The sequence below is a fragment of the Orbicella franksi genome, chromosome 9 (assembly GCF_964199315.1).
Source record: "Orbicella franksi chromosome 9, jaOrbFran1.1, whole genome shotgun sequence".
Lineage (NCBI taxonomy): Eukaryota > Metazoa > Cnidaria > Anthozoa > Scleractinia > Merulinidae > Orbicella > Orbicella franksi.
Window position 1 is genome coordinate 7,862,450 of NC_138153.1, and position 18,233 is coordinate 7,880,682.

At 38.2% G+C, this 18,233-nt stretch overlaps 2 protein-coding genes across 2 annotated transcripts in view; both read right to left on the bottom strand.

The window, feature by feature from the left end:
* Window positions 1–11,138, bottom strand: LOC145496718 (gamma-aminobutyric acid type B receptor subunit 2-like). Its single transcript, XM_081476455.1, has 15 exons — window positions 10,905–11,138; window positions 10,383–10,520; window positions 9,429–9,599; window positions 8,493–8,594; window positions 7,403–7,468; window positions 6,253–6,441; window positions 5,559–5,795; window positions 4,517–4,580; window positions 4,318–4,392; window positions 3,775–3,922; window positions 2,984–3,116; window positions 2,291–2,398; window positions 1,613–1,741; window positions 833–1,165; window positions 1–149 (listed from the first exon to the last, which is right to left on the bottom strand). The coding sequence occupies exons 1-15, from the start codon at window positions 11,136–11,138 to the stop codon at window positions 3–5; spliced, it is 2,274 nt and encodes a 757-aa protein (XP_081332581.1). The 3' UTR covers window positions 1–2.
* Window positions 11,137–18,233, bottom strand: part of LOC145496716 (2-aminomuconic semialdehyde dehydrogenase-like) — a 20,673-nt gene continuing 13,576 nt past the window's right edge. The window contains exon 11 of the mRNA XM_081476453.1: window positions 11,137–11,199. Within this exon, the coding sequence (XP_081332579.1) occupies window positions 11,190–11,199 (10 nt within the window). The 3' untranslated portion in view covers window positions 11,137–11,189. The remainder of the gene's footprint in view (window positions 11,200–18,233) is intronic.

The window sequence follows — 18,233 nt, forward strand, 5'->3', positions numbered from 1 at the left end:
CACTACCGAACAGGTTGCTCCATCTCGGTCACAGTGATACTGGATGGGTTAAACTGGCTTCTGTTAGCACAGGAAATAGTCTGTTGTTTTGCCTCATGTTCTCGGTCTTCGTCTACTTGCACTTGTGAGCCCCGTGTTAGGCGAGTGATCTAAGTAATTAAATAGAAATGTAAATTGAGTTCTGTCAGGTCGTAGTTACATTTAGTATTGTAAGGTGACATCGACGTCCAGTTGCTAGAGTGCCGTTTGGTCTTGGGTTCAACTTCCGTCACTGCGTCCAGTAGCTGAAGTTGTTTTCAATAGAATCGAGTTTAGCTTCTCAATCAGTCTTGTGGTGTAACAGGACCTGTCTCCTGCTAATTTTTTTCAGTGCTAGCCTATGACCCTACAAATTTCTAAGGCATGTCGGGAAACAGAATTATTACCACTACACAGTCAACTGCATACAAGCATGCTCTGAACACATTCTCGGGTTGTGCTATCAAATTTCTCACAAGTATTTGTGTGCCCATGCAGTGAGACATTAACAAAGGCAATGTGACAGTTTCTAGATCTTGACCGGCCAGCGAGAACATCGTGCCGTCAGTTGCTTAGCATCTGCTCTGCGGCCATGATGGCTCACCTTTGACTCGCATGCGCGAGCGACTGGAAAAAGCGAGTCGGAGAACGAAGCAATGCGGCGGGAGAAGTGGTGCTCTCCAAGCGCGAGCCTGCTCACAGACTACTTGGCATCGATGTATCGTTCTCAGCAAAAGAAGACCGTATTTCTGCTACCTAACTTAACCATATACATAAAATCAATGCAAATTTTAAAAAATATTGTTCACCATACCTTAGTAAGAAAGACCAAACAAAGCACGAGGGTCGTGCATACCAAAATCACGGAGTTGTTAAAGATTCTCTTGGCCAGGAAATTGCTGAGCACAAACTCTGTTGTAATGGAGACCACCGAGAACAGTAAGATGTTATAAACTGCTACACCGATGTTCTTGGAATCGTTGAGTTCCGCGTAATGCACATTCCTTGTTTCCCAGGCTAAGAAGACCCCAAAAAGGAGAAGTATGCCTTTGTAGATCATTATTCCAAGGACCCATTGGGAGTAATGTTCTGAGACACATTGATGATTCATGGTTATGATGTTAATGTCTTCATTGTCAGGCTGTAGCTAAAAATGAAAAAAAACAACAACAAAATCAAAGATATCTTTGTAAGATGGCGGACCTTAATTATAACTCAATGGAAAAATAGAAAGCTTTTGCACATCATCTGTTCGGTTATTAAATTTGTATAACCTGATTGTTCATACTTATATATGCATATACGGATGTCCCTGAGGCGGTGTAGTTGGACGTAAGCACCGTTATCTATGTATGCCTTAAACTTCACGTTCAAAACGATAACTCTTAAACTCATACGCTAAAATTCTGGCTCAGAGAGGTAAGATAGTCATTTTAACGAATTTTCCCTCATTTTGTTCTTGCTTTATCCTCAAATGGATTAATCCGACATACTGAGTCACAAAGAAAATTATATTACTTGCAAACGAAAAGTGACCGTTTCCTATTTTTTCTTGTACCCTCTTTAAAAAAACACCCTTCATCTTCTTTCTTACCTCTTCAGAGATTTTAATTGTTTCAGATTGCAATGGATCCGCAAGCTCCCAACTCACTAGCACCACAACATCCACGAGTAAAACATGAAAAATTTTAAGGAACAAGTGCGCCGTGTTCAGTCCTCCTATCTGTGAAGAAGAGCAGTCATATATCAATGAAATAGTAATTGTTGATTTATTGTCTTGATCTTACTAAATACCAAGAACATGTCAGGTTACCCGGCTGAAGACAGCCATGTGACAGTCAAAGTTTCTAGCTCAAGAACAGAGCTAAAGGATTCTGGCCAGTGCTTGAACACGAACCGGAACGCAATCCAGGGGCAACGCACTTATTAGGTTAATAAGTCGCCCGAAGGAATACTGAAATTTATACTCCTGGTTGGAGACAGGAACTGCAAAGGGCACGTTTCCTGCTCAACAACAAAAGGATCCTGGCCAGCGCTAACCTCCTACGTAGATGCTCTTTTGGCTTCTCTCCCGCCACCCCGCCACCGCCCCCCCTCCCCTCCCCCCCCCCCCCCGCAAGAATGTCTGCGTAGGAGGCTGGGCCAGCACAACGCAGTAATTATTAGGTCGGCTGATTCACTCGAATGAACACCAACTCAGTGAAAGTACGTACTTAATGAACTTTTTGCACATGACTAAATTGAAGAACAGAAACTAATCTAGATGTCATACTTGTCGCTTCAGACGCCTATTTGTGAAAATTTTGTACACTCGCCACGTCTTTGACAACATCCCTCCAAACACCAGTGTAAAACCGACAACAATGAGGTACGCGCGGACCTTGGGATAGAAGAGAAGAACAAATATTTAATTTCATAACTGCCATTCAACATGGCGCTCTGCTCGGCAAAGTTCAATCAAAAGAGTGACAAGTAATTAGTGCACAAATGCAACCTGTGGCAAATTTTATATATAACTAATCATTCAGTCTGTCTTTCACCCCTAGAACTGCCCTCTCAAGCCTGCAATATAACCTGACACACACATATCTGAGCAAGGAAGGCAGGGCTAGTCCGTTACTGACAGTCTGAACACATTCTCTTAGGTAGGAAGGAGAAAACAGGGTTTCTAAACTCCATTTTACTAAATGCAGTAAGAAGGAAAAAAAATTCAAATGGGAAGTGTTTAACATTATCGGAGATCTATAATTTGCTTGAATAAGCTATTCGGGGGCGGTATTCATAGCAAATGCTGGTGGTGAGACGATGAACCGCATTCGTGGGCAGGAGTGACAGAAACAGACAAGCCTTGGACTGTCTGCCCGGTCCAGCCTCTTAACTACTCAGCCGATTTAATTTATTTTCTCGGTTCTATAGCTAGAAGCAATGCAACTGATAATAGCGAAGGTCATAACTATATACCTACCTGACAAATAGTTCTGCTTTTTCCCACGTATACAATTGAATTTCCGAACGTAGCCAGTAAAACGTGGGTATAGCACAAGAAACATCCAAATGCTATGATGCTATTGAAATGCGGAGAGGACATCTTGATAATTCTGGTATTAAATTAAGAAAACGCTAGTTAGCTTGACCAGCTTTTGCATCGCTGATTCCAAGTGGTACACGGTCGGTCGTTAAAAAGGAAACAGACTGTCAAAACCCTGAAAGGACAGTAACAGTAACACACAGAAAAAAAAAAAAAACAACAGAGAAATGGTCAAACGTATATGGATCGACACTGAATGAAAGAAAAAAGTTTAACTGGCAGGCAGCCACTCAAATGGATTTTTTGGACATACAAACCTACTCTCGATATGTTATCGAAATAACTGCATCAACCGGCAGTTAATATTAATTAATATTAACTACTATTAATCAATATATATATGTTGTCTTGATAATTGACTGCCCAGTACAGATAATCCTACATGTATTTCCATTCCACTGTCTAGCCATTTTGAGATTGTATTCCTAGGCAAATCATTTCGCCTCAAGCATGTGTCACTGCGTCGGATAGAATCCAAAAAAGTTATCATTTATTGATCGCGAAATATATGTGGATATATTTTTGCATGTAAAAGCCAATTGCTCCGAAGGTCATGTTATGATCTCTCAAATCAAACCATCCAATCAGACATTGACGCACCCTTAACCCTTTCAACTGTCAAATGAAGGCCAGCATGTATTAACAATGGTGACCAACATGGTACTAACCTATGCTTTCTGTATACAATATTCATAATCAGGCATCCTAATGAAAACAACATTCCAAAAGAGGACGTGACCAGTGTGAGGATCGTAAGTTGCTTTGGTGCTTTATAAAGCTTGGTCTCGTTAACAACTCCATCAGATGGAATTTTCCCTTTAGAAATAAACAAAAAAGAGAAAATACTTAAACTTTAAACGACAATGTCTTAAGTAACATTAATGAGAAGGAGTACAAGAAGAGGAACAACAACAACAACAACAACAACAACAACAACAACAACAAGAATAATAGCCACAACAACAGCAACAGCAACTTCGATTTTAGTTTTCAAACTAATTAAAAAGTGAATTCCCATTCGGGTCGAACTGGTTCACACAGACAGACTTACTGAGATTGTATATACTTGATTTGGTTTGTTTAAATTTCTAACATTGGCTAAAAAACCAGATTCAATTTTCAAAGATTCTCATGAGCTGGACTAACAAGATACTTTGTTCAAGGGCAACATTTCTAACAATTCGATTCAATACAGCCTTAATGTAGAATACCTTCCCACAGGAATGACGAATAATTTAAAGTACTTGAAGATGTATTGCAAAGTCCAACCACTTTTCTCAAATCGTCTAAAAGTTGAGGCAAAAAAAAAAATAAATAAATAAAATAACGGTTAGTTTGTAGAAGGAAGTCATGGATGCATCATTCCCTAAACCAATCAAGAAATGATATTGGAAAACTGAACAAACACACCTTGTTGCTGTAAAATTTCTATAGTAGTTTCTCGATCCCCGTGTTTGTCAAACTTCACTGTACCCTGTAACGCAAGAAATAGAACTGTATTAATAACAAAAGTAGGGAGCTAATAGGCCACGTTCGATCAATCAAAATTTTAACATGGTTCGGAAGCTTTCGGGTCAAAATGGTAAATTTTTTAAGTTTCGTTTGTCTCTCAATTCCCAAAAGAGACTTGGATACAAAGAAAGCAACACCAAATATAGAAGTTTGTACTGAAAGCCTCGGAACCATGTTAGAACATTGATATATCGGTCGTGGCCTATTGCAGAACTAGCACTTGGATTAATCAATCTTAAACCTAAAGACTATCCGTAAACCGGCTGAAGTTGGTAGTCAAGCCTTCCTTAGGTCAAGCCTGGTCAAAAGAGAAAGCTGCGACACATGTTTCAGTAAGAATATCATGAAAACGTTGCTAATAATTATTATATAAGATGCTAAAAGTTTAAACAAGTGTACAGTCGAACAACCAGTGAGCGACCACCCAAAATGTCAAGCCTAGGTAGTTCCTTACGGAAGGTAGTCGCTCGCGAGAGCTTAGACCATATTGAGTCAAAATTTTGCCTCATTATATTAGCATATGGTAACTGCAGAGACTTGCCCCGTGTTTTAACGTTTTGTTCATGTGAAAAGTCAATTTTGAGACAAAATCCGGTTCTTCGTAATGAAAAATTTCCGTCTCTTTTACTATCCAGGAATGCGATAATATTACAACACCTTTAGTTATTATCCAATATCTGTCAAATGGTGGCTTACGAGAGGTTAAAAAAAATATAAATTTCAAACTATTAGCCCTAAAAGTGGTAGCAGCCGCTTACTAAAGGCTTCAAATATAGTGATTTGACTCGGAAACGTTAGGGTATTTTTGCAAAACTGGTCACTGAGGAGGAGTGGTCGCTTACGGAGGTGGTCGTAACCGGAGGTTCGACTGTATCATACTCTCCTAAAACATTCTAACTAGCATTCTAATTAGCCGTTAATTAGCAGTATATCCACTGACCGACATGCCAATGAAAGTTAGATTCCTAAGCACTCGCTTGAAAAGTTCAGTGGTTTCCTTGTCACCATATGTTATGTTTGACAAACTCTTGCTGCGAGCTTTGAGGACTGGGGACGACTTCTGCAAAGTGAGCGCAATGCTCCAAATCGCGTCATACGCAAAAGACGAAAATGCATTAGCGGGGTAGTTCAGTTTTTTGCTTTTTCTCATCAGCTCCTTGTCGAGCTCAACAGCGGTCTGAAAACAAAAGGATTCAATGATTAACCGGATGTTGAGTGCATTCGGCTCATTTGAACAAATTAGCAAGAAAATGTCACTCCTTAACTGAAGCGCGGCCTGCGAATGTGAAAGGATTTTCACCTAGCTGTTGATCAGAATCATCGAGGGTTGAAAGGATGGTCTGTGAAAACGATTCCGAAAAACGCTTTCCGTGAGGTCAAAACTTTTGTCATCGTAAAGACCTTACAAAAGCAAGCAAGATGGAAACAACAGGCGGAAATCCGTCTAGGTTCGCCTACTAGTTGAGTCACGAGAGAAGAGTGCTTTCATTAGAGCAGAGTGTTTTTGTTGTTGTTGTTGTTGTTTTGGTGACAGATAATCGAATTTCGTACCCTAACTCGAGACCCAAATTTACCCCAACCCTAAACCCTAACCCATTACGTTTTACTTCCAGTGGAGGAAAGCCGTCACTAACCTTTCCAGCAATTGTAGGGGTTGTGGAGTCTCCGACAGGTAAAGGTCTGGTAGCTAGGTAGTTGCCAGTTGCTAACTTTATGTCGTGTTTGGTACATGAGGTGTCAGCGCTATTTTCCCACCATCTGTCACTGTACCATCCGGGAAGCAACCACACATACTTCCTACCATAAATACCTTGCAAAAATGCCTGGCAAGTCAAATTAATATCATTATGATCCCAAGGTTTTTTGCTCTGTTTTTCGTCACGATAAAACATACACACGATAAGTCAGAATACTGTCTGATAGCTAAAGCCAGTGATACTGCTCCCAGTCGCGCTTACTTCAAGATAGCTCTCCCAGAAATGGCTAATAGACCATTTTACAGTTGTCTGCTCAGTGACCTGGCCTTTGGATGGCAGCGAGGCTGGAGTTGACCTTGTTTTGATACAGGCCTCACTGCTTTTGCTGTGTAAAACAAGTTGTTCTGATGCTAACCAGGTGTATTTACATGACAAAAGCAGTGAGGTCTGTATCAAAACAAGGTCAACTCCAGCCTCACTGCCATCCAAAGGCCAGTCACTGAGCAGACAACTACAAAATGGTCTATTCCCACCATGAGACGCGCCTGCAGGGAATCATGGTAGTTATATTCATCAAGACAATTATCCAGTTCTCGATGATCAGTACAACTACCTTGAATTCCTGCAGGCAAAGTCTCATAGAGGGAATATCAATCGGCCATAAATTAAAGTAATAAAAGTAAGAAACTACTTAGTACCTTGAGAAATGTTCATCAGTGCGTTGGTCGAGTTCAGGTCCTGTGATCAGGCAACGGTTTTATGATTTCATTTTGAAGTGCAACGTAAGCAGACAAATGTTTCTTAGGTAGTGCGCATGCAGCAGAGTGATTTTACCTAACCCCCGTAAAAAGTTGTTACACAACTAGGTACTATTAACCACTACTTTCATGGTTTTCTTTTGTTATAGTTTTGGCTATGTTGGACTAATATTTTAGATGTGTTTCACAGGTTAACTTAAAATCACTCTATATCAGATGCACTTGCCTTTTAAAATTTGGTTTAAAGCTGTCAGTGGCTTGGTTGGTGTGCACTGGTGTGCTACTAGTGAGGCAAAATATATGCAGTGATTATCTAATATTACATGTACCTGACATGAGATTTTTCGGAACTGATCTTCATACATCAGACCAATGATTATTCTGACATCTTTGCTCTGTAAGAAATCACAATACCCCCGATTAACTTATAACAACCTGATCGCAGTATAATAAATTAGAATTACAGAGATTGCGATATAGAATTACTACGAATCGGCAAATAGCCACCTTGATTTTATGAGAGTATTAAGCAAAGCTTTACTGTTTATCAAACCTCTTTAATTAAAACAGCTGTAGATATTTAGGAGACTTGACTCAGGTTAGCTAACACCGTCAGACCTTGCCACTTGAGGAAGATTTTGTTTTAAATGTTGACGTCTTTTTGACAACCTTTCGCTGGACTCTATTAGGGAACTGCCCAGGGTGGAGATGTTCAATTGTCAAATTCATCATTCACTTTTGTGGGAACTTTGAAAGTCTTAACCTGCGAACGCTTAAAACCAGCGGATAGTTGCCGCAGCTTGATTAGCATGTGAAACGGAAGCTATCAGAAGCTGTCAAAAACCTGTCAAAAACTCGTCAAAAACTAATTCTTCGTTTGCACTGTCACGCAATAAAAATATAATTCGAGATCCATTCAGTGGATAAAGTCAAGAAATTGTTATGTTATAGGGGATAAAAAAAGAAGACACATGTCCTAGTTTTAGGTCTCTGCGTTCTCCAAAACGTCGGATATTCGTCGAAATATTTTACACAAATTTACAGAGCCGCCATGTTGGTGTACCTCCGTTGTACACCACCATCGCGGCCGGAAAATAGTGTAAACATCTAGAACTTACTTTGGATATCTAGCAACTGATTATCTGAACTGAACAAGTAAGCATTTAAATAAGCACTTTTCCTAATGTGTTAACGTCTAAAAAGGGTAAAAATCGCGAGATAAGTATGTATTTTTCGACAAACGCGATCATAGCTTTATGTCACGCAGCGCCATACCTCTAAATTCAAAACTCGCTTGTTTCCAGACGAAGCAAGCTATTAAAATATAAACTGAGAAGTTGTAAACAGATATAAATTTACCGCCTCTTATGCCTGATGGCAACGGGTGGCAACGGTAAGGCGCGTAGCACTGTAACATACCTTAATGTGACTGACTGTGTGGAAGTGCTGTTCATCAAAACTGTCAATAAACACTATTGTGATTTTATTACGTTTCAGTAAAGTGACGAGGTTCTCTTTAGTCTAAAGATAAAAAAAAATTAAAATAAGAAACACATTTCCTGTTCTTCCAGTTATTTCCTGAAGCTACTAGCAAGTACACACATGTGTACTACTCATTTAATGCTGTATCTCCGCTCATATAATCTCATGACAAAGGCTTATGCACGGGTGCGATTTTCTTAGATCTACGCAAGGCCTTGGTAAATCCAGGCTTGTTAATAGCCAAACTACAAATGTATGGTTGCTCTTCTTTAACACTACTTTGGTTCAAAATTGACCATTGGTCAAAATTTAACCGGCAGCTGAGCAATGGCGTCAGGGCGGAAATTGTAACTGATGACGAATACTACAGCACCCCCACCCAGCCTCTCCTTATTGCTAGTGTCGCTGGATCAGGATTAAATTTCCTCCGTTTCAGGATACAGCAGCATTTGCCAGTTAGTCCAACAATTATGTGTGTTCTGAGTGGTAAATGAATGTATGTGGAAATAAAGTGTAGCATACTAGTTTAGAAGTAATATATCAAGCACGAAATAGCGTGTTCGACCACATTTTCAAATACCGAGAAGAGGGTTGAAAATACGACGCGCAGCGGAGTATTTTTGATCAATTTTCGAGGTATTCGGAAATGTGGTCAAACACTCTTTTGAGTCCTTGATGTATCTTCTCAAAAGAAAATAAAACTATGGCGAAAATGGAGAAATAAAATCGTAAAAATCTGTACTGAATGATAAAGAGAAGATATCCAAACACCGTCACGGTAACAATTTCCTTTATTTCTTTATTAATGAGTTTGAGAAGTTTCTCGATAGGCAAAAAAAGTTTTCCGAGGAAAAAAATGCAAATAGAATTTACCTTGGTAAAAATGTGATCCTGTTGTACGAGAATCGCAACTCGTTTCCAGTTGAACTTTTTCAGTAAGTTCACTATAGCATAGTTATTTAGAGTCTCGGATGGACTGGTGCGAGAATATAGCGGAAATCGAGAGTCTTTTGAAAGCAAAGGCGACGTGTTACTGTAGCCAACCTAAATTTTGATTAAGAAAACAAAACAAGCCTTGTAAGTAACTAATACCCCATTCACAGCAACTAAACTGGTTTAACTAAATCAGGTTTAGGTTTTTCCAAACCACCTTGCTACCATGTTTTAATCAAACAGGTTTTTGCCTGGTTAAGTTGTGGGGTGTGCACGATATGAGCAGCTAATTTTTAACCTTGTTTAGCTAAACCACTTTTAAACACGTCGAACATGTTGGTGTGAACGGGGTATAAGATTACACGTTTTCTATCGTTTCACTGAGTCTTGCTATGAATATAAATGAACATTGCACCTTTAGTATTTTTGTCGGAGCCGCATTGCTGTTTCCAGCACCATAAATCATAGTCAGCAGGGTTTATTCCTTTAATCCACGAGGGTGTTGAAAGAAAAGAAAATACAAAGTAGAACACCTATGTTCTGCGCGAATTCAGGAAATTAAACTAGCCACATGCCAGATCAGGAATGACAACAACAACAACAACTTTATTTGTACTCATTCATTCAGCTAGAAACTTAACAAAAATAAGTTTAAAATAAAAAGAGCGCATGGCTGCCCGAAATAACCTTAATGGGCTAATAAGACTGGTTAGCCAACCTTAGCGATTTAAAGCAATTATTTATTTGGGTCAAATAAATGCTGCTATAATGTTCATTGGAAGATCAGTGATATATTACAAAAGGGAAAAAAAACACCATCTTAAGAAATCATATTCATAGAAAAGTACGAGGCAAGTATTTCTAGATAAAAGATCATGTAAGGTCATTTGCTACCTGCACCGCTCCCCAAAATGGAGCGGCTTCCGCGATCGGTTCTGCAGCTGGAGAGCAGCCTGGTGCTGTGAACATGATTTTCGTTGGTGGCCTGGACACTAGATCCAGCATTGCTCTGATAGCGGCACCACTGTCACACTAAAAATATGTAAAAAAAACCCCCTTATAATTATTTATTTCTAACCTAAACGAAATATCAGGGTTCAATTTTGTTAGGCCAGCCTGACTGACTAAGGCAATTTGGAACCTCGAATCGATGACATTGTCAAGAAGCAACTTGGGTAGATGAAGTAGTATAGCGATGTAAACGTTTTCAATAACTAGAGAGAAGTTGGATAAAGTACCAGCTAATTGATTTGACATCCAAGTCCTTAACATTCAAACTTGATTTTACTAAAGGAAACATTTTAGTGTAGTAAAGTATTATTTGTCATATTTCCTTCAATTTGAAAGTTTTTCTGTTCGTTAAGGTAACAAAACATGTGACTCAAACTTCTTTAACTCGCGATATCTTCTGCTTACCTTGGAATCCCTCGAGTCCTCGTGTAACTTGTACCCCGGTAGAATGGATTGATTTTTGTTCACGTGATCTAACGCCATCTGGACTGCTGGCATGACTCCCTTGGAACTCCAGCCTTTGGACGAGACATTGACGGCATAGAAGGTTCCAATGTACAAGTCTTCTGTGCCAGACACCCACTGACTCATCAGCGAATTAGAGAGCAGCAGCCACAGGGAGAGGTTTAACATTCTCATTATCTTGACAACTTGGCTGTTAGTGACGTGAATTCCATGAAGCGTGACTACTTAGCTAGTCCTTCAGAGAAGAGAAAATAGATTATTCTTAACCCAGTGAGGTTGAATGTCCAGATCTTCTTATGCATGTCGGAGATGATGTGTGGACGAGAACAATGACAATCTAAGAATACAAGTAAAGCTTCGGTAGATATTAAAAAATTCATGTAAAAGCAGACTGATACCTTCACCGTAGTAGAAGGAGGTAGGTGGGGAAGGTGGTGGATTTACGTTGCTCCCAATTGACGATTTCCGTTCTGGTAGGACAATTTCAAAAATATTTAGCCCTCCGTTTGCCTTACAGGGTATGATGATTTCGTTGATTATGACGCCATATAACGTCACGTGATGATATTAAGATCGTCATCATCCGATAATTCTAACTCAAGATTCTAGATCTTGTACTAAAATAAAATAAAATGAATTATTTTTTCTATTTTCCAAGAAGTCGGAAATAACGTAATTTGATGGAAATAACAACCTAAATGATAATGGGATGTATAAAGGTTTTGATTAAAACCAAATTTTTTTGCCAAAACAACTTAAAATTTAACTTAACCTGCACGTTAAATAGTGTCTATGGCTACAATGTGTCAGAAAACATGAAAAATCAGTGAACACATTAAAATAATGGCAGCTATTAAAAGTGTCATGAAATCCTGGCAAAATTTTGAAACCGTACCCAAGGATTCGAGCCAATTTTGTTCCGTCTGCAGATGACGAGACGTAGAAACGGAGTTTGAAACATTCAACCGAGTGTGATAATTTCTCTGCACGTGCGTTGTACACCTTGGGACGCTTTTTTGTCGTCCTTTGATAAAACAACAGTAAACTTATACCAATTCATAGTATTTTGGACAGCCTTAAACACGACAGTGAATCTTTCATGACACCATTTAGAATTAGAAGCTACTTTAACATCATGCAGCTGGAGGGATGATCTGACTCTGATGGACACATCGAAGACAGATTAAGAAAACTACCGTGAGTTCTTTAATAAACATGAATGTACTTTTTCGAACTTTTGATCGACGTTTACTTCACTATCACCTTCGTGGCTGCTAAAGCTTTATAATTTTCTGAGGAGCTTGAATTTTGTAAGGCCCAGTCTTTCTTACAGGCAATTTTTAGCTGTTATTTAATGCACTGGCCTAATGTAATGCATCTCGAGTTTATTCTAGCGCATAGTGTTTGACGTATGCGATAACGCAACGTTTGAGACAAGTCGAAACGATCAATATTCGTATTGCTTAACTTGTCAACAGCGACAATCAATTGCAAAACGATCTATTCATTAGTAAAACTTCTAACAAAGACAATCTATAGGAAAAAAAATTCAAAACAATCAGGAAGCCAAAGTCTTCTCTGCTACAATTACAAGACAAATCAATTCAGCACTCTCTCCAAATGTCACAGGTATCAACGATTCCAAAACACTTGCAAGGTTCTACAATGAAAACAATTTATATTTCTTCCCTCACTGGTGAAGTTGTGAGAAAATTGGTTTTGGTCGTTTAGTCCATATTCTGAATGTGAGTTATGTTCAAAATTAAGCTTTTTGACTTGTTTCGAACGAAATGTTATGGTAAAAGAGTTTTGAAACGATACACCCACCCATACGAACGTTCATCAGTCACTACCAACGCAAGATTCTTGATCTAGTAACAAAAATTGAAAAAAATAGGCATTGTCGATTGCACTATTTCTTCGTTTTGTTATTTCGTGTTGACTTGGCCTGGACTTTGAAGCGTACCAAATTTTAACAAGGTAGGTTTTGAATTTGTCGCTTGGACAAACGCATCATATTGATTATTGGCTCAGTGCTAGTTGAATTTTATGGAGACCAAAGCTAACTAACTAATTTCGAGTTCAGGTGGCGTTTTACACGAGCGATTTATTATTGATATATTAGCAGTTGGATCTACTTTTTCGTTTACGCGCTTTGCGATATCTATTCGCGTGTATATGTTATAAAACAAAGTGCGACTTATCTTCAAAACATGATTTGAAGACGGTTGTAGTCAGAGCTCTGACAACATCTGAAAGCACTGAAGTTGGATCTGACACCAAGTTAAAATGGAATATTCAACAACGAAAAATTAACTTCTTTGAGTATTTTGGGGTATATCATTAAGTGCGTTGCTTTCCTGCGGTAGTTCATATTTGCACCGTCTCTATATTTAATTTAATAGTTAGTTAAACAAATCCTCAGTCTAATCCTGGACGAGCCTCTCTCTTAAAGAAGCACTTCGCGACTAAATAATGTTAATGTGTACATCTGAGCATACTTTATCATTTTCACAATTACAGTGCTATGGTACCACCAAACATATTGCAGTAGTGGTCAGAGTATTTTTTACCTTTTTTGAAACTAATAAACAACTTCTAGATCATTGCCCGTGGCCACAAAATAGTCAAGAATACAAGTTCTAAATTCGTCCATTAATCGTTAACGCACCTTTGGTTCTTGCCACAATTTTTGTTTTTTTGTTTCTGTTTCAAGAGCGAAATGTGAACGTGACTGGGTAAAATTTTTCCCTTTCTAGTAATAACTCTAGCTATTGAGTTATTATACAGTGTTACCGTAAGAAGTGTTTTTTTCCGCGTGATTTTCTACCTGTAGGCGCAGCTGTAACATGATGAACAAAATATGAGAGGAAATGCAAATGCAACTTACGCGTATGTAGCCACAACGCAGAGTGATCGCCAATTTAGAGCTCGACGGACGGCTAATATCACGGCAAGATTCAGTTATTTCTACCTTGCCATTGGCTGTGGGTAACAACGTCTCAATTGTCATGAAAACACCTGGAAAAAGATCTATGTTTCCAGAATGCGCGAGCTCATGTTGATGTTTAATTTTACGTCAAATTGTTATTCTAACCGAGCAAAACGTCATTATGTCGAAACAGCGTCTTGTCTTAGTAGGTGCGCAAGACACTGCCAAATAGCTTTAAAAAATAACCCTTTAAACAAGCTTAAAGGAAAACAGCTTTCGTTTTTCAAAGAAAACACGAAAACAAAAACATTCATACAGCTCATTCACAGAAGTAAAAAGTAAAATTTCCTTGTGCAGAATAATATGAAAACCTCATCACATAAATAAAAAGTACTGCTCAATGGTGGCGACAAGAGAAGAGCATCTGCAGCTGGTTGTTTTCGTTTTCAAATGCACATATTTCAGTCAAAATACAACATTAACGTTAAATTACTCGATGTTACCTTTGTTAGCTTCAGTTTTTAGCAGCTTGGCTCTTCGCCTTTGGCCCGTCGCTTTGGCTCTTTGTCCAAAGAAAACCTATTTTTGGAACAAATGACCGCTAATTTTGTTTTCGAAATGAGCCCAAAGTGAACATTTTTGGAAGAGAGGTGTTGATTACTAAGCGTTGATACAACTGCTGTCGTTTTCAATAGAAAATGACATATGCCTTGTTCTATAATTCTGACAACTATGGGTAATTAGCATTTGTCGGACCAAACCAGTTAGGATTTACATTTACATTTGGATTCTTGTAAATCCACCCAGTGACATGAATGAAGGATTAAACTGAAACAAAGGATGGATACACTCTTTTTCACGATTAATTTTTGAGTTGAGCTAAACATTCTTATTTTTTTGCGATTTGAGCTTGAAATGTCACATGGTATAGTATTTCAATTTTTACGATAACTGCAGAAATTCTCGCGCGCTCACTGGCTAATTTTTATTGCCAACAAGCGGACAAACAAATGAATTTATAATTTAATACGCAATACGTCAGCGAGTGAGAGCGGACAATTTGACAATTTGTTAAATATCATATATCAATACGGACGTGACCAGTAATCCTATCTTCTGTGTTAGTATCAGGCAATGAGAAAATCACATAACGTAAACTAATGTCAAAAAAAATGGTACTAAGTATTTGGGTTAAATCGTCCTGTTAGACCACATTTTTAACTTGAAAATATTATTTTCCAAGTTGTAGTGAGTTACTCCATCACTCCTTCACTGGGTCACTTCCTGTTAGACATTAGGAAACAGACGTGGGGGTGGGGGGAACCTACCATATGAGAAGGTCAGGAATTTTCGTCGGAAAATTTGAATTTAACTCCTAAAGGAGGCTAATGTAGGCGTTGCTCGAGCTTCACTAGAAAAAAAACAATGAAAAAGAAAAGGAAAAAGAATTTAAAGTCACTACTTCGATTCGAACTGCCGTAGTCCCACATTTTAAGCCAGCGCTTAACACATTGTGCTTCTTTAAGATGTTTGAAGGTGAAAATGGTGAAAATATTAACTATATATCTAGGTACCGAAAGACTGGGTAGTTAGCACATCAGGCTCAAGTGAGTTTCGAGTGTCTTGTGGACAGTTACGTGCCGAACTTGAAATTGTGGGTGGCTGGTTTAGGCGTTGTCGAGCTTGTTCAAGTGGAGGTGATACGATTTACTCACAAGCTGAATTGTTTTGATGGCAATGTTTCTCATTCGTGGATCTATTAAGAAGTGGTTTCGTTTAACGGACTCACAGCTCGATATACTAATTTCGCCGAACGACTACGTTTGGACACAAGCTATGAACGGACTCGCATAATTTATGGAAAGAGAGTTAACTTCAGTCCTTATATTTGGGCTACAAGCGAATGTAAGTATTTGAACTCAACACTACAAGGGACACAAAATTTCAATGTACAATATACAAACTACTTTAAAGCTGACTGAAATGGATTATACTGTTTCATATATCACTTTGCAGAAATCTATGCAATTTAAACTTCATTTATGAGCTGTGTATCCTAATATTGTGTTCCACCTTCAGCCTGTTAAATTTTCATTCTTACATTTTGGTGTTATCACACTGAACTTTGAAGTATATACCCTGCTGCTGTACGTAACAGCATCATTGAGTTGATAACTTAGCAAAATTAAAACTGCATAATCTGCATATCTAAAAGACTGTTACCTTAATCAGTAAATATTTCAGTGGATTTGGTGCAAAAAAACTACGCTTCCAATAAAAGCACTTTTTATCTTCACTTTTTGGTCAACTTTCTAGTTCAATCTATTTAAAAAAAATATCAATAAATAATTATTTAAAACAAAGGATTTTCTCGAATTTTACCAAAGAACGAAATCGATACTTACATCTAACAATCTTAAGCCAGCTGAGAGCTGGCTATAAGCAAGCACTGGACATTACTCCTAGTCTATACATCACTTTTAACCAAACAAAATTATCTTGCCGTTTTTGACTACAGCACTAAGAAGACATGAAGAGATGCATGTAATGTAAACGCCTTGTAGACAGGTCTGAGTAACAAATAGTCTCGTAACATTGAACTGTTTCATTTTACAAATATCACAACACACTCTTGAATGGAAAAAGGCTTTATTCGTTTGCTCGAAAGCTAGACTGCCCTCACATTACAAGTAGTTCCTTAAAAAGCATTGCCTCAGTACACCTGTTCATGATTTATTTTCGAAGTTCAGTGGCTGACAGCCACTTTGCGATTAAATTTTAGGTTACCTTTATTTATACTAATCATTAAAAAAAACAAATAAGCAAAATAAAAACGTTCGTAACTGACTCTCAGCCTGGGATATGTTTTTAGGTTGTTCTTGACATTATGGTTAATCTTAGCATCAATGTTTTCATAAAAGGGTCCTTGTGTAATGATAAAATTTTCAGCAAACTGTGAACTTAAAGAGGTTCCGGGTGCTTATTTGTAATGCGAGCTCTGGTTGCTGTCGTCTCTTGATAAGAGAGAGTAGCAACTGGAGAAACGAGTAAGTTACATGTTAAATTGATTAACTCTGAATTACTCAAACGAATTTCTGGTAAATTAATTACTGTCCTATTTGATTTTCAACAACATATCCGGGTCTTTTTGAATAAAGCACCGTATTCAGTACCACGGATATTTTTGGCGGAACAGTCGCAAAATCCGAATGGCTTCTCAAGAAAATTCAGGACCCAATTCCTTTCTTTTTGTCCATCTCAAAATGTTTTAACTTTTATGTTAGCAAATCGGCCAGTTACGATAACATCGGGAAGTCACATTATTTTTTTTCCTAGTAATCAGCAATACCTGTTACAAGAGTGACCGTTTCTTTCCGCTTGATTGAAGGTTTCACTGAAAACTGTCAAAACCATTGACAAGATTAAAATGAAACCAAGGTATTTAAAAATATATTATTCGCGAGTGATTGTCAAAAACAAGATCCAGTAGTCACGCGATCAGCTAAGTATAATTCTGTCAGTGAAAGACTTTATTCAAATCCAAATTTTTACCATTTTATTAAAAACGGTAATAACAGAAGTGACTGGCATTTCAGAGAACCCTTGCAGCCCTCGGGAGTACAAGGGGCGTAGTTCACTGCCACCTCCTCCGTTAAGTTGGTTTCGTTAATTTGAATGCAATATTTATTCTGTGATACTGAAACGTTCAGTAGCTGTTCATTCATCCTTCGCAGAAATTTTAGCTGTTACATGATGTGGTTTCCGAGTGTCTCCCGGAATCCTTAGGGACAAACATTAAAAGTATGGCTTCGGTCCATCCGTGTCATAAATGTCAATGGCTTCCTCGATATTTCAAACCAGTCAAACGAAATGCTGACAAAGTGCTACGTTTCTTCTTCTTTTCTTGTGCATCGTTGCACTTTCAATTATCATTTTGATTATAATCGTTTATCAGTTTACTTTATCTTTCGACTAGTACTTCCTGGGGGAAGTCGTGAAACTAAAGATGCCGGAGGCTATGTCGTCGTTACCAAGAAAAATAAACATGTCATCATATCTTCTAGAGAAAGTTGAGGGCTATCTACATACAAATTTTATTTATTCCGGAAGCAAACTATATATACAATTAATTAAAAACTAAAAAGAAGGGGAAAAAAAAAAAAAAGAAAGATACCCCTCCAGAGAAGGAAGTTAAGAGGTTATCCCTATCTACCAAGTGCAAAATAAGTTTAAACATGTCTTATTAGAACTAGAACCTAGTGGTGGGCACTATCCACCCTGTCCTTTCTAAAACGATGGGTTACAAATTTGCTTGTAAGTCCAAGGGTTAAGACGAA